The sequence below is a fragment of the Mustela nivalis genome (genome assembly GCF_964662115.1).
Source record: "Mustela nivalis genome assembly, chromosome: 8".
Taxonomy (NCBI): Eukaryota; Metazoa; Chordata; class Mammalia; order Carnivora; family Mustelidae; genus Mustela; species Mustela nivalis.
Genome location: NC_139027.1, coordinates 34616700 through 34633315, shown reverse-complemented (window position 1 = coordinate 34633315; position 16616 = coordinate 34616700). Strand labels below are relative to the sequence as shown.

Genomic DNA, 16616 nt, shown 5'->3' with positions numbered 1-16616 from the left:
CCAGCTCTGGTCCATAGCACCGGTAAACAGAAATATGCACCTGGCAGGGAGTCTTAGCCAAATGGAAGAAAGTAGAACAGAGATGGGGGACACATAGGAATGGTGGGGGGCAGCGCCTGTGAGAAGGTGACATTTGAGGAGAAAAAAGAGGTGTGAATTCCGAGGAAAAAGCAGTGCCCTCTAGAGGGAGTTTGCCTGGTGGGCTTGTGGGACACAAGGGGGCGGGAATGGCTGAAGCAGTGGGAGCAAAGGGAGAGACTGCGAGATGAGGTTAGAGCCGAGCTGGGGAGGGGCGGCAGTGGCGGTGGTGTGCGTTCATTGGTGATTTACTGGTTATTTTTATATTCAGAGCTTAGGGGAGGTTGTTGGACAGAGGAATGCACAGGATATGTTTCCAGCAGCTTCCTCCAGCACTGTTTGAAAACTAGACCTATGGGACCCAGGGCAGAAGCGGGGCTTCAGGCCAGGAGAGATGCTGGAGCCTTGGACCAGAGGAGGAACGTGGAAGTGGGAGAAGGGGTTAGATGCTGATGTTGAGGGTTAGAGCTGGCCGGCCACGCCTGTGGGTTGAGCGCTGGGAGGAAGGTCTACGCCCAGAGTTTTGGCCGAAGCACCCAACAGGACAGAGTTGCCGTCCCGGGAGCTGGGGAAGGCTGTGGGTAGAACAGTTTGGGGAGGAAAATCAGGAGGTCCGTTTGGAAATGCTCCATTTGAGAACCACCTAGACATCCGAGTGCAGATGGCAAGCAGACAAGGGAGTCTGGAGCTGTGGGAGAAGGTAGCCCGCAGTCCCCAACGGAGTCTTGACTTTTAAAGTAGCTTTCAGACTTTGCTGATTTCATGAGTGTCACATTTTTCCTTGCTGTTCTCAGGTGCGTTTTCCATACTAATGATTTTGAACACCTCTTCGTGTACCCCTCAGCTTTTTCAGTTTGCTCACCTCTGACTTGCCCATGGATGTCCTTTGGCCATTTTTTTTGGGACTGCTGTCCTTTTCCTTTCTTCCAAGTGTCCTATTTTGTCCAGACCAAAGGTGTGTTCTCGCTTTCTTTTTCTCTTGATCTGGGTACTCTAATTACTTCTTTTAAAAGATATTTTATTTAAAAAATTTTATTTATTTGAGGGAGAGAACCTCGGCCGACTCCGTGCTAGGTGCAGAGCCCCACCTGGGGCTCGATCTCAGGATCCCGAGATCACAACCCAAGCCTAAATCAAGTCTTATGCTCAATTGACTGAGCCACTCAGGCACCCCTCTGATTACTTTTAAGCATTTTAATTAACTTCTAGCAAATTCAAATATATATTTGATCTGTGCATTAAAAAGAATAATAAACGCCAGTGAACTGATCCTCCCCACCCCTGGAATTAGAACATCACTAGCCTGCCTCTCTCTGAGCTTCTTTCTCCCACGCTGCAGAAGTTACCACCAGCCAGGTTTGCACTTGTCATTCCTGGATTTTTGTTCTTATTTACCATTTTATTTCTTGGGTATCCCTACAAATAGTCTGGTTATTCTTGGTTTTGAATTTTGTAACAACTATGTGTTACGGTCCGTTCACTGCTGTAGGCCGTTTCATGCAGTGGATGGCCCAGCACAGTCTGTTTATCTGCTCTGTTGTCAGGCTCATGGTTGATTCAAGCTACTGTTACTGTAGAGAGCTGGGGTGTCTGCTCTCCTGCCTTTGTCCTGGCCATTGTTTCTTTGGCACACAGTTCCTAGGATAGGGTTACCAGGCTCTAGGGTATGCAAATATGTGCAACATTAGTATGGAAATGCAAATACTTCCCCACAGTGCATGCCTGTACCAGTATGCATACACACTAGGATGCTTAAAAATTACTGTTGACCTCCCTTCTCTCCCTAGCCAGCACTTAGCCTTGGTGAACCTTCTTTTTTTTTTTTTTTTTAAGATTTTATTTATTTAATTGACAGAAAGAGAGCGCACAAGTAGGAGGAGCAGCAGGCAGAGGAAGAAGCAGGCTCCCTGCTGAGCAAGGATCCTGATGCAGGACTCTGTCCCAGGACCCTGTCCCAGGACCCCCGGGTAATGAGTCAGCCAAAGGCTGACACTTAACTGACTGAGCCACCCGGGCGCCCCAACTTAATTGCATTTTATTATTTCCTGCTCATTTGGCTGTTGTGTTCTTAATGTAATTTGCCTTTTCCTGTTTAATAGTGAGGTTGAGCAATCTTTCCCATATTTATTCATCTTTCCAGTTTCCTTTTTTGATGATTATCTCATCTAGATATTCTTCTTTTGACCGTTTTAAACACTGTCTTCTCCCCTTCTGCTGAATGTCTTGAACTGACCATGGTGCCCCCCTTTTTTTTTTTGAACAGAAGTCTTTAAGTGTGATGTAATCAAATTCATCCTTTTCTTTTTCCTTTATGGTTTGAACTTTTGAAGTTTTAAGAAATTTTTCCCCACCCTTAGGTTAGCAAGATTCTTTCACATTTTAACTCTATAGCTTACCTTTCATACTTGGGTCTTTACTTCATCTGGAACCCACTTTTGCATGTGGTGTGGGAAGGGGATCCAGATTTCCATGCTGAGCCAGTTTTCCTAAAACCACCTACTAAACCATCTGACCATTGCACAAATCTTCTGTGATGTTCCTGCTCCACCTCAGTCTCTTTTTGTGCTTTTGGTGTGTTTGTCTGTTCTTGCACCAACCACACCACTTTTATTACAGTGACTGTGCAAATGTATTAGTATTTAATGGGAAAAATCCTCTCTGTACTCTTCTTTCTAGATTTTTGTTCCTCCATATGCATTTCAGAGTGATTTTATCAAGGTCCTCAAAAAGCCCAACTGGATTTTTAATGGCATTGTGTTGAATTTGTGAGTTACTTTGGGAAGAAATGACATCTTTATATTATGTGGTTCTCTTTTTTTTTTTTTAAGATTTTTCTTTTAATTTAATTGACAGAGATCACAAGTAGGCAGAGAGGCAGGCAGAGAGAGAGGAGGACGCAGGCGCCTCACTGACAGAGAGCCTGATGCGGGGCTCGATCCCAGAGCCCTGGGATCATGACCTGAGCTGAAGGCAGAGGCTTTAACCCACTGAGCCACCCAGGTACCCCATGTGGTCCTATCTTAAATGGAATGTCTCATTTATTCAGATTATCTTGCTATAAAGAAGTCCTTTGAGTTTTGGCTAATACTTAAATAGTTTGAGTTTTTATTGCAATCATGAATGTTATATTTTTAATTATATTTTCTAGGTGGTTATTACTGGTGTGGAAAATTGCTATTGATTTTTGTAAATTAATCTTATATCTGGCAACCTTACTAAACTCTCATGTATATTGATTCTTTTGGTCCCTGTTGGGACCAGATATTTACAAGAATGTTAGTTTTATCCTATACTTCCCAATTCCTGTATTCTTTCTTTCTTTCTTGAAATTTCCTTAGAGCAATGGCAGGATATCAATTAGTGGTGCTTGTGGCCAACCTTGGCTTGTCCCAAATCTTAAAGGGAATGTGTCTGAGCCCTTGCCATTCAACCTGATATTTTCTGTAAATAAATCTATAACTTGCAAATATAAATTACATCAAGTTAAGAAAGTTCCCTTCAATCCTAGTTTGCTTCAAGTTTTGTTTGATTATAAATACATGTGGATGTTTATCAAATGCCTTTCCTGTATTAAGGTTTTCATATGATTTTCCTTCCATATTACAGATAAAACCTTGATCATGGTGTATTTTTTTTAGTACAGTTGGATTCAGTTGGCTAACATTTTGTTTAAGGTTGTATCTATATTCAAGAGTGAAATGGGCATGTAATTTACTTTTTGTTTGCTTTCCCAGCTTTACTGAGATATAACTGATATATAACAGTGTATGGGGCACCGGGTGGCTCAATTTGTTGAGCGTCCAACTCTTGATTTCAGCTTAGGTCATGATCTCAGGTCCTGAGATAAGCCCCACATCAGGCTCCATGCTGAGGATGCAGTCTGCTTACCATTCTCTCCCTCTGCTACTCCCCCTGCTCATGCTCTCTCTCTCTCTCTCTTTCTAATAAATAAATAAATAAAAGCTTAAAAAAAAACCACCCCCCCAAAATTATATAAATGTATGAAATGATTACTATAATAAGGTTAATTAATGCATCCATCATCTCACATAATTACCCTTATGTTGCCCGGGGGGGGGGGGTGTCAGTGAGAACATTTAAGATCCATTATTTTAGCAACTTTCAAGGATACAGCACACAACACAGTATTCTTAACTGTGGTCAACATGCTGTACATAGACCCCCTTGACTTACTCATTTTATAACCGGAAGTTTGTACCCTGTGACCCACATCTCATTTCTCCCACCCCCTGCCCTGGCAGCCACCACAGCCTACTCTCTGTGTCTGTGAGTTTGGCTTTTTTTAGATTCCCCACGTAAGTGAGATCATACTAAGTGAGATCCCACCGTATCTGTCTTTCTATGCCTGACTTATTTCACTTAGCATAATGCCCTCAAGGTCCATCCATGGTGTCACTGTAAATTTCATTCTTGTATGGCCCTTTTATGGTTTAGGAGTCAAGATGACAGTACTGAAAACTGGACTAGCAATATGGTGATCACTGGTCATTCTCTGAAAAGCAGCTTGTGTGGACTGGTGGGGTCAATGTCCCATAGGCCTAAGTTCAAGGGAGACTAGGAGAGGAAGTAAAGATAATGAGTTAAAGAAGAGAAGAAGAAAGAAATAGCTGGAGGGGAGGGCAAGGCTGAGGAAGGAATAGCAACAGGTTTAGGGTTTTTGTTTTCTTTTTTGACCCTTAGGGGCAGAGGATTAATCATCTTCTTTAGTTTATGGGACACTTTTTTTTTTTTTTTTAATCAGTCTGGACCCGTTTAAACCCCTCTCTTACTTTATTCTTTTCCCTTTTATCCCTCCATTTCTACTCCCTTGGACTCCTATAGGCAATTACTCTAGTTTTTGTTTCTTTTGTTTCTAATCTACATACAAAGAGTTCTCCTTTTCAGTGTCCAGTTCTGTGAATTTGGGCAAATGCATCGTAATGTAAGCACCGGCACAGTCAAGGTAGAGAACAGTTCCATCACACGAAAAATTCTTTCCTGCTGCCTTTTCTGTCATCAGCACGTCCCCTGTGTCACAACCCCTTGCAGCCATGGTGAGTGAGGCTATGATTTCTGCAATTCTGTCTTTTTGCAGAACGTCATTTAAGTGGGAGTCCTCCATTGCATAGTCCGGATTTGTTCACTTAGCTAGCGCATCTGAGGTCCATCCCTGTTGCTGTGTGTATCAATAGTTCGGGCATTTTTACTGCTGACTGGTATTCTACCGGCTCGCAGTTGCCCGTTCACTGGTTGAAGGACATGCGGGTTATTTCCTGCCTTGGGTGATTGTAAATGAAGTTGCTCTAAACATTTGCAGAAACGCTATTGTGTAACTCTGATAGGCTTCATTTCATATGGGTAAATACCCAGGAGTAGGAATGCTGGGTCACATGGTAAGTGTATGTTTATAAGAAACTGCCAAACTGATTTCTAGGTGGGCAGTACCATTTTCCTTCCCACCAGCCAAGTGTAATGGTTCCAGTTACTCCGGATCCTCACCAGCCCTTGGTATTGTCAATATTTGTTAGTTAAGTGATTCTGAGAGGTGTGTAGTAGCATTTCCTCGCGGGTTTAGGTTGTATTTCCACAATTGCAGTGGTGGTGAACACTTTTTTATATGCTTATTTGCCCCTTGTATGTCCTCTAGGTCAAGGGTCTGACCAAGTTTTTGCCCACTTACTAATTTGAGTTGTTTTCTTACTATTGAGTTTTGAGAGTTCTTCGTATAATCTGGATATTCTTTGTCAGATATGTGATTTGCAAATATTTCCTTCCAGTCTGTAGTTTACCTTTTTTCTCTCATATCTCTTGCAGAGTGAAAGTTTTGTTATTAAAAAGTACAGTTTACCCAAAAATAAAATAAAATAAAAGTGCAACTTAGCAATTTTTCTTTTATGGATCATGCTTTTGGTGTGTCTAAGAACTGTTTGCTTAAACCCAGCCATAAGTTTCTTCGTGTGTGTGTGTGTGTGTGTGTGTGTGTTTTCCTAGAAGTTTTGTATTTTTATGTCTTATGTTTTAAATCTGTGCTCCAATTTGAGTGAATTTTTGTATAAGATGTAAGGCTCACACACCATGGATATATGTACCACACATATGTGTTCCTCGCCTGTGGCTCGCTTATTGGGTTTCCTAGTAACTTTATTGGTTTTTCCTCTATGTTTGTCTATTTTCTCTTTTTGCTGATTTTCACTCTTACTTTTATATGATCTCCTTTCTTCTAAAAACTTTGAACTTAATTTGCTTTCTTTCTGGATTCTGAAAAGCTTAGATCTAGAAGTTTGTATCATTGACTCTATATCTATCTTCCTTTCTAATAAAGTAACTTAAAGCTGTAAATTTCCCTCTAAATGTAGCTTTGCCTGCAACCAGAAAATTTTGGTATGCTGTGATTTTATTATCATTCAATGCAAAATATCTCAAGACTGTCCTTGTGACTTTCCTTCTCTGACTTATGGGTATGGTAGAAGTATGTGTTTTATTTCCAAGCATTTGGGATTTTTTTTACCTATCTTGTTTTTTGAGATTTTGATACCATTGTGGTCAGAGTTTTGCACTATAGTCCAGCATCTGATACATGTTGGGAACCACTAAACGTGTATTCTATAATTGTTGGGGGTAGGGGTCTAGAGATATTAATTTGATGAAATTAGTTGATAGTGTTTTTCAAATCTTTTGTTTCTTTACTTCTACCATTTACTGGGGAAGCATGTTAAGATCTTCAACTGTAACTGTGGTTTATCTGTTTCTCCCTTTAGTATTGAATTTTTTTTTGCTTCAGTTGTTTTAAAGTTGTCATTAGGTAGATGTATATGTTTCGTATTGCTCTGTCTTCTTGATGATTTAATCCTTATAGCATTATAAAATATTCCTCTTTGTCTCTAGTCATAACATTTGTCTTGAGGTCTCCTTTTTCTACTAGTAATATAGCCATACCAGGTTTCTTATCTATTCTACTCTTCTAATTTACATCTGCATGCACATTTCACATTAAATCTGTGATTTAAGGGTATCCTTTTGTAAGTAGCATATAGTTGGGTCTCTTGCTTTTTCATCCACTCTGAAATGTCTGCCTCTTAGTTGAAGTAGGCAACTGATTTTTAACCTCCATTTATGATGTGATGTGCCCCTTTAATCTACTGCACAGTTCTCCCTGGCGTGCACCCTCCATGTTGTGCCCACCAATCCTGCCTGTGATGCACCCCTGGGATGCCTCCAACTCCCCCATCAAAAATCTTATTGCTATGAACATCCTTGTACAGTCCCGTTAGCTGGCTAAGATTCTATCTGAGATGTTTACCCAGAGTAGAGTGGCTTGCTTGTAAGGTTTGCCTATACTTTATTTGATGAAGGATTGCCAGATTTAACAGTATGTCCTCATGGTGGTGGGAACGACCCAGAAGGGAGAGCAAAAAGAAGATGAGGAAAACAGAAAGAGTGGGAAGGCTTGCTGCAGTCCCATGCTGGAGACAGTGGGGTTGGGACCCACTATGCAGGTGGAGGGGTTTGCCTTGGCCAGCAACCGGGACAGTTCGTTCCCAGAGAAAGAGGGAAAGCAGGTGATATTTGGGCCAATACAGGTAGATGGGTAGACATGGGGGTGGGAGCTTGGAGAAATTCTCTTCTGGGACTTCTGTTTTCTCAATAATGTAGGAAGCAGCCTGACAAGGGATGGGGAAGGAGGCACTGGGAATTTAAAGAGAAGAGAGGTATGAAAGCGCTGTCTTGGACCAAGGCAACAGAGCCTGATTGCCAGGCCCTTGCAGGGCATGTGGCCCTGAGCAAGAGCCACATTTAAAGAGAAGAGAGGTATGAAAGCGCTGTGCGTGGACCAAAGCAACAGAGCCTGATTGCCAGGTCCTTGCAGGGCATGTGGCCCTGAGCAAGAGCCAGCAGGACTCGTGGGAGAGGCCTGGTGCTGGGCAGCCCAGCCCAGGGCTCAGTGTGTTCCGGTTAGCAGTGCTGCCTGCCCCCTTGGTGCTGACTCGCCTCTGTGGGCATGGGGTGGTTGGTGCAGAGCGGCTCATAGCCCTTCCTGTGCAGTGGGAGCCAGTAAGCAGCCGTGAGATAATCACACAGTCACTGTTGTGCGGGACGCCAGGGGAGGCTAGGGGTGGTGGCAGCGCAGTGGGGATCGTGGTACCCATTTCAGTGGGAAGTTCTGTAATTACGTGAGCCTGTTGTTAGCAAGGCTCTCAGTGCTGTTTTGTCAATAGCTTGATTTTGTGTTGTAGAAGTGATACATGCTGTACCAAAAGAAATGAGAAAAATGTAAAAAAAAAAAAATCACAAATAAGAAAGTAAAGATCACCTGAAATTGACCTCCCTCCTCCCTGCAAAGATAACCATGGTTAATTAACATTTAGATGTGTTATTATTAAAGGAAAGGTCTTGTCTCTTGTCCCTGCCCTATGGGCCCTTGAGGTCTGACCTCCTATGCAAATGTGACTGACACCCTCACACCAAATGCAGCCAAGCAGCAGCATGTTAGGCTGGTTGGGCCAAGAGCGGTGACCTCCCATTCCTGGGGGTAATCAGGGAGGGCAGCGTGGAGGAGGTGGTCCAGGAACTGTATCTCAAAGGCTGAGGTCCATTGAGTTTCTCTTGCTGTCTTTTTTTCTCCCACGTCCCTTTGTTCGGTGGCTCTCTCGGATAAGACCAGCTCTCAGCCCCCATCCCACATGTGGCTGAGAGGGTAAGACACTCTAGATGAGGCAAGTGGAAGGGGCCTACTCTGCATGAGGAACAAAGCAGCAGAGCAGCCATAAGGCACAACTCCTCTGAGTGTGTGTCGTTCCATCATAGCCACTCCATTTGTGTAGTGCACAGCCTGCGGGGACGTACATGGTAGTCACGTAAGGAGAACCCTCCACCCCTACTTTAGCACATGGCCTAGTTCCCACACTGGAGCTAGAGGAGGAGCAGGGGCACTTGTTCCACCCTCCCTGGGTCTGTGTCCCCTTCCAGATAGCAGCGACAGTGAGCTGGAGCTGTCCACAGTGCGCCACCAGCCGGAGGGATTGGACCAGCTGCAGGCACAGACCAAGTTCACCAAGAAGGAGCTGCAGTCCCTCTACAGGGGCTTCAAGAACGTGAGTGCTACCCATGCCTCCAGGGCAGGCCCTGACCCACCTAGTCCTCCTGTCCCAGGCTCCAGGAAGGAGGGATCCTGACCTAAAGAGACCTTCTAGAAACTTATCCATGGCTCAGCAAACATCCCAGGGGCCTTTATGGGTCTTAAGTTTTGTGGGAGAGCTGTCTGGGGTTGGTCAGGTCCCCAAATCAGCATTCTGAAGGCACCATCCTCCTTTCTGTGTGTTCCTAATGCTGACCCAGGGAAGGAGCAGATGGTGAGACTTACCACTTACTGCTCCTGCATTACCCTGCCCCAAGGCCAGACTTTCCCAGGTTCCGGTTCCGGGGCTCAATAGCACTCAGCAGTATCTCAGGCAGCAGTATCCCTGGAGGGAAGAGAGAGGCCAGGCCCTCTGCAGTCTGGTGTGGGGCTGGGGATGGCTGAGGTCACTAAAGGGTGACTTCCTGCTGCAGGAGTGTCCCACAGGCCTGGTGGATGAAGACACCTTCAAACTCATTTACTCCCAGTTCTTCCCTCAGGGAGGTGAGTCTGAGGCCAGGCACCCTGGCTCTTCCCCAAATCCCCACGTCCCCCCTGTGGCAGCTCTATAAACAGTGGCTGTCACTTTTATGGAGAGGGGACCCTTGCTTCTACCCTTTGCCTGCCAGAGGCCTGGTGCTGCCTCTGTCCTGGTGGAAGGGTGGGGAACTCCAGCTCTGGAGGCAGCTGGAACCCGCCAGCCACCGTGGGGCTGCCTGGGTGGGAGCCTCGACACACCCCAGCGCTCACCCTTGCTCTCCCCAGATGCCACCACTTACGCACACTTCCTCTTCAACGCCTTCGACGCTGATGGGAATGGGGCCATCCGCTTTGAGGTAGGTCCCTGACAACCTCCCACATCCCCTGCCCCTGCAGCCCTCCAGGGTGGATCTCCCTGCCCTGAGGCCTCTCTCAGGCCTTCCAGTGGCCAGGCACGATCCTGGGAGTGAATGGTCCCATATGTCCTTCCGAGAAGGAGCAGACTGTGCTGGGCTGGCCCTGGCCCTAACTGTGAAGCTAGGGCAATGGGGTGTGGCCTTCTGACTCCCACTCTCCTTCTCACTCAGCCTTCTCTTCCATTCTGTCCCACCAAGCCAAGAGACCTGCAAAGGCACATTGAGGCCATAGGAACCCAGTGTAAAATTGCATTTGAAAAGGGGACTCAGACTCAGGGGTCTGTCCGGCAGGATTTCAGGCCCCCAGCTCCAGAATTTAGCCCTTTGTTCCAAGGCAGGTGAGGCAGGCTGAGTGGGTGTGATGTGCCCGCCTCTGACGCCTGCCCACTCCCCCCCCTCCCTGGGCCTTGCCTCCGCAGGGCCTGCGAGTGGGCTGGCCCCGCTGTGGGCTCCACCTCGGCTGGCCACATGGGACCACTTGAGAGAGGCCCCGTCTGTGGAGCCCAGGCCCCTAAAAATAGCCGCAGGCGAAAAGCTGAAACCTCTTTGGAGAGGAGAACCTTGCTGAGAGCCCGGCCTGATCGATAACCACCCTGCTCAGCTTCCAGGGCCAAGGGCAGCTGACAGGAAAGCAGAGGAGGGAGCCGGCTGGGCTCAGGAAGCCCCTGGACGCACCGGGGTGTAATAATAACCCTTCGGTAATACCACTCGGTTGATTTTGTGTCGCGGCCAGCCTGCACACTGACGGCGTGGGGGAGGGGGGTGGCGAGGCCACAGCCTTGTCCTGTGACCGCAGGGGCCTCGCCCGCCCCTGGGCTGCAGGCTCAGGGCTACTGTCTGCGTGAGTCCAGTGTCGTCATCTGTCCTGTCTTCAGTGATACCCGCATGTGGCAAAAACCCAAGCACCGCAAAGGTTGACAGGAAAAACTGATTGTCCTGCCCTGTGACCAGGCTCTTGTGTATCCTTGAGGGGACATCTAAGATTTCCAGAACTGAAGGGTGGGGAGGACTCGTGTGATGGACCCAACCAGGGCTCTGTGAGAGAGTTTTTCTTGTTGGGAAATCAGCTGACAAACAATGAATTCTGGAACACTGAAAAGAAATTAAAAAAAAAAAAAAGGTTACTTGAGAAAAAAAATCATAAGGAACATTGGGGTACATATGGCCCTTCTTCTCACTACATCTGTATTTTTGGATGAGCCATGAGAGACTGTGGACTCCAAGAAACTGAAGGCTTTGAAGGGGGGAGCTTGGGGGGATGTTGAGCCTGGTGGTGGGTATTAAGGAAGGCATGTATTGCATGAAGCACTGGGTGTGGTGCATAAACAATGAATCTTGGAACACAAAAAATAAAATTAAAATAATAAAATTATGTAAGTTAAAAAATTGAAAAAAAAAAAAAAAGAAATCAGCTGACAGCTCACCAGGGTCCTGGTGCGTGTTGGGTGTCAGGAAGGTCTCGGTCCCCCACCCCCGCCATGGGGTCTGGTGGGCCCTTTCAGGCAGTAGACGGTGGGTCTTTGTGGAGTGTGCTGTCACTGGCTGAGTTGGGGGCACTGGTGCCGAAGGCCCTCTGCCAGGAGCCTTCTTAGAAGGTCAGGTATCTCCGGCATCATCCGGGACCTTCCAGAGGCTTCCGTGGGCTTCTTTGCCGTGGGGTCAGCTCCTCTGGTTCCATGATGTGTATGTTTATCTTGAGGACCATCTTGATTTCCGCATTCTGCTCTAGGACAGCATTTTCAGAAAGAGAGAAGGGGATGTGTGTCCTTGGGGATCTTCCAGTCGGCAGAGCCCAATCCTGGGTGCCCCATGGGTTGGGGTTCCTGTGGCAGGAAGGACTGTGAGGGGTGGGGGTGGCCCTTGGCCCACCTGAGATGGACTCTTCTCTTGTGCCCCTAAAACAGAAAGTCAGGTCCGCTTCTGGATATTTATAATGACCCCAGTCCTTGTTGTATATTCTTGAGAGACAAGACACATGTTAATTAAAGTGTATCGATATGGTAAAATTTGGTAACTTCCCTACCCTCAATGAAAAGAGCACCAGGAAACAGAACAGCACCCAAGCCAACTTCATATTTGCCAAGTGGGAGAAGCGGTCCCACATCCCACCCCAGGGTCGGCTTGCTTCGAGGTTCCTCTTGGGTCCTCTGGGATCTCCCTGCAGGAGGGAGCCTGGTCGTGGCCTCCCCAGCGCAGGCCCAGGCCATGTGCCTGCAGATCGATGCCCCAGAACCCCCCATGCCATCCAGGGCCTTTCTCACTCACCCCACACGTCTTGCCAGCACATGCTGCTGTTTCGGAGTTGGGGCTGGTTGTGTGTCTGGAGGAAGGGGCGGCCACCTCTCCCTGAGGTCCCTCTGCAGGAACCCCCTCCCTGTGTCATTCACTGGCCAAACGTGGGGGCAGTAACTAGAGAGAACGTGCAGGCCATCATCACACCCTCTGCCTCCCTGCTCTGGCTGAGCTCCTGCTCTGAACTCTCCCAGAGACCTCTGGTGTGCACTCAGGGGCTTCTCGGTGTGGGAGCGGAGGCCTGTGTCACCGTGCCACGGCTGGGCCCCCCAGGCTCCCCGGGCTCTGCCTCAGGGACACGACGGCAGAGCAAGGGCTGTGGAGGCAAGAGACTTCGTTTGCCTTGGAGTCAGGGGGTTACAGCTGGTGACAGTCCCACATGAAACTGTGCTGTGTGGGGCTGGAAGTTTAGGACTACCAAGTCCTCAGACGTTTGCTGGCAGGACATGGGGTACTCTGTGGGTTTTGGAGGAAGGTCCAAGTGGCCTCGCAGGGGACATTCCCACTCGTCCCTGGCTTAGTACCATCACCACTGATCTACCTGCACACTTAGGGACACAGAATGGAGACATTCCTCAGATGGTTGTGGCTGACTCTGAGGGCTGTGAGGCAGCAGGCAGGCCTGGGTCTGTGAAGACAAGATGGCAGCGTTAGTGGGGAGAAATAGTGGTACTGGCACCCCCCCCCACACACACACACCGTGATTCACATGAGAAGGGAGGCCCTATGTGGGCCTTCACCATCCCCTGCATCCTCAAAATGGGACTCCACACCTTTGCGTCCCATTGGGGAAGCCTGTCAGATCCCAGAGACATGATTTCGGGGACGTGGTACCTCTTCATTAACTCATGCAAGAGCTTCAGTGATGATTCCCCCAAACTGAGGCGGGTAGGAACCATCACCTGTTTCTCCTTTAACATTTTCTTCACTGACACACGCACAATGGACTTTACGAGCCCAATAGAGTGACAGGGTGTGCTTTGAAAGAGCAGCCCTGAGGCGCCCACCCACACACCCGAGGAGGCCGCCACCTTCCGCTGTAGCCCATTGCCACCGTTTGCCTCCGTGTCCCTGGTAGCACCTGTGTCCCCAGTGGCTGCCCAGTTCTAGACTACTGGTCCTCCACTGGGGGGGGAGGCAAGGAGCTGGGTCTCCCATGGGCATACACACCCCTCCCATATCCCCTGGCTTTCCAGAATGATAGGATTCAGGTGAGACAAGGACTGTGTTTTGCTCTGATGGCGTGAACGGATTACGTTTTCCTTCCCTGCACACATTCTTTTTTTTTTTTTTAAAGATTTTATTTATTTATTTGACAGAGAGATCACAAGTCGGCGGAGAGTCAGGCAGAGAGAAAGAGAGAGAGAGAAGCAGGCTCCCGCTGAGCAAAGAGCCCGATGCGGGGCTCGATCCCAGGACACTGAGATCATGACCTGAGCCGAAGGCAAGCGGCTTAATCCACTGAGCCACCCAGGCGCCCCAACCCTGCACACATTCTTACTTTGCTGCCAGTTAACAGTGGTCCTGTTTGTTGAGTTACCCGCGGCCTGTGACCTGTGATCTCATCATTAATTCAACCCCAGGCCTTTCTCCGATCATCCGGATGGGCACCTCCCTGGGGACGCTCCTCAGCCTCTCTCCTTCTGGAGTTGGATCCCCTGGTTCCAGAATTCCGCATCTTCCTCTTCCTTGCTTTATTCTCCCTTTTCAGGGGTACAGCTCTGAGCAGCTTCCTATGAAAGAGTAACATGGGAGGTAACTTTTGAGGCTTTAGGTATCTGGAAGCATCTCCACTGCGTTCCGAAGCTGCCGTGGGAAGTTGCCCTCCCTCCCCGTGGCGGTGGCCCCACTTCAATCAACGGCTTCTTACCAGAGGCAGAGCGTGCCGAATCCTAACCCTCTGTATGGGACCTGGTTTTGTTTGTTCTGTTTGGTTGTATTTTTCTCTCTGGAAGCTTGTAGGATCCTCTTTTTGCAGCCGGCGCCTGCAGGCCACGTGGTGGGCCATTTCCGTGCATTATGCTTGGCCTCGGCAGGACCAGGATGCTCCCAGCCTTCCATTCTGGGAAGTCCTTCCCTGCTTCTCTGGCCTGCCTTCCTCCATCTCCTCCGACTCTCCCAGGAATTCCTGGTGCATGCGTGGTGGTTCCTCCGGAGTGGACCTCTTGTTGCCCTCTTTTCTTTTTTCCAGCTTTTTCCTTTTCACGTGACTTTATGGAAGATTCTTTTTTTTTTTTTTTTTTTAAGATTATTTATTTATTTATTTGTCAGTGATAGAGGGAGAGAGAGCGAGCGAGCACAGGCAGACAGAATGGCAGGCAGAGGCAGAGGGAGAAGCAGGCTCCCTGCCGAGCAAGGAGCCCGATGTGGGACTCGATCCCAGGACGCTGGGATCATGACCTGAGCCGAAGGCAGCCGCTTAACCAACTGAGCCACTCAGGCGTCCCTTTATGGAAGATTCTACTTGCTCTTCCAAACCTCTTCTGAGTCTGTCATTTTGTTTTCTTATTTTTAATTCCCAAAGCTCCTTCTTATTCTCAATTTGTAGCATCCTATTCTTATTTTTGGGGGGTGACAGATGTCTAATCTCTACTTCTAGTCATTTTTCTTAAGTTTTTTTCCTCCTGGAATAAGTTTTGTTTCTTCCAGGTTGCTTTCCTGTTTCCCTTAGCCTTTCCCAGGTACAGACCTCCTTACATCCAGAAAATCTGATGTTCGAGGGGCAGCCCAACCCCTTAGTGCACAGCCCGGCCCCCTGCAGTTTGTCTGTCATCCTCCACTCCCTGTTCCAGGACAGCCCGGCTCTGCTCCCTTCTTTCAGAAGAACCTGGGAGGGCCCCATGGGGCAAGATGGCTCACCCTGCAAGCCTTCCAGGAACTGGAAGAAAGGGCTTGCTTTCCATCAACTGTGAGAGCAGTTGGAGTTTTCCCACAGAAGCCACTGGAACATTCATGAAACAGTATAATAAATTACCTGCACACCTCAGCAATGATTGCCCCACACAGGCATGCTGTGACGCCAGAGCTGAGCTCTGTTCGTTTAGCTTTTAAGCTGTAAGTTCTTAAGCACCTTGACCTGCAGATCCTTGGTGAACTAAAAGTGGAGCACCCCCTTTATTAAAAGAGCACCGTGGGTCTTCTCTGCCCATACTCATTCATTAAATGGGTCTAAGACAACATGTATTTGAATATCTGTACTTGAGAAGATCAGGACCAGCCACCATGTCATCTCCACCACACACACGTACGCACACACATACTCATGCCTGCACACGCAACCCTCAGGCACACACACATGTACACTCACACACTTGCACAAACACACTCATGCAAACACGCATGCATGCGCGCACTCACACACACATACACGTGTGCATACACACTCACGCATACACTCATACTGTGTTGACCTAATAGACACCTGCCTGCGCTGTAAGGAAGACTCCTCACCTACAGGGGTGTGAGGCCACACAGCAAAGTGGAAATGAAGTCTGGGCATGGGGCTGTCACTCTGTACCCTCCCTTCCCTCCGCAGGACTTTGTGGTCGGCCTCTCCATCCTCCTGCGAGGAACAGTCCACGAGAAGCTCAAGTGGGCCTTTAACCTCTACGACATCAACAAGGATGGCTACATCACCAAAGAGGTACAGGGCGGTGGGGGTCCCTCTCCCTTGTTGCTGGCACCACACACCCAGTCTCTCTCCGCTGCTCCCCTGCTGGCCCTGTCTCCCTTTCCTGTTCAGAAAGGTGGCTCTCAGCCCCGCCCTGGTGGGGACAGCAGCCAGGGGACTCTCCTCCTCTTCAGGCTCTTGGTCCTGGATGCCTGGGTGCAGGGGGCATGGGGCTTGTTCTGTGCCCTTCCCCACGCAGCTTGGTCTAGTCCGACAAAGATTCTCAGGTCATTCTTTCCTCACAGGGAGATCCTGAGGGAAACACGGTAGAGAAGCTGGGGACAGAGGGTGGGAGTTGCTGGCCTTGGCTCCGCCCAGCCAGGGGGGGCAGTGTGGCTCTTTCAGGCAGGTGGGGGTCTTCGCCATACTGGCCTATAGTCTGATTTTGTTCGGCCCAAGCATTTTCTTGTATATGAAAGAGTTGCTACAGTTTCAGATTTTGGAGATGGCACATTAAAATCTAGCTCCAGCTTCTGGAGAGTCAGAGGCTCACGTGGGTATGCTAGATGGGGGTGAGCCCGTCTCTGTCCAGCTGGGGCTCCCCTCCTGCTCCCTCCCTCCTCAG

General features: G+C 48.4%; 1 protein-coding gene and 1 long non-coding RNA gene across 7 annotated transcripts in view; one reads left to right on the top strand and one right to left on the bottom strand.

Annotated features, from left to right (window-relative positions):
- The window catches only part of KCNIP3 (potassium voltage-gated channel interacting protein 3), a 79803-nt gene that overhangs the window by 61461 nt on the left and 1726 nt on the right, over positions 1-16616 (top strand). For all 4 annotated transcript variants that reach the window (XM_082743317.1, XM_082743316.1, XM_082743318.1 and 1 more), the window contains 4 exons: positions 9046-9170; positions 9628-9697; positions 9959-10029; positions 15917-16024. In XM_082743317.1, the coding sequence (XP_082599443.1) occupies positions 9046-9170; positions 9628-9697; positions 9959-10029; positions 15917-16024 (374 nt within the window). The remainder of the gene's footprint in view (positions 1-9045; positions 9171-9627; positions 9698-9958; positions 10030-15916; positions 16025-16616) is intronic.
- Positions 10038-15894, bottom strand: LOC309870835. 3 transcript variants are annotated; one of them, XR_014314835.1, is made up of 3 exons: positions 15832-15894; positions 11514-13009; positions 10038-11181 (listed from the first exon to the last, which is right to left on the bottom strand). It is a non-coding gene; the product is annotated as an uncharacterized lncRNA (long non-coding RNA). The 3 variants fall into 3 exon arrangements; XR_014314836.1 differs by lacking the exon at positions 15832-15894 and adding an exon at positions 13883-14601; XR_014314837.1 differs by lacking the exon at positions 15832-15894 and having other exon boundaries at positions 11514-12047; positions 12923-13668.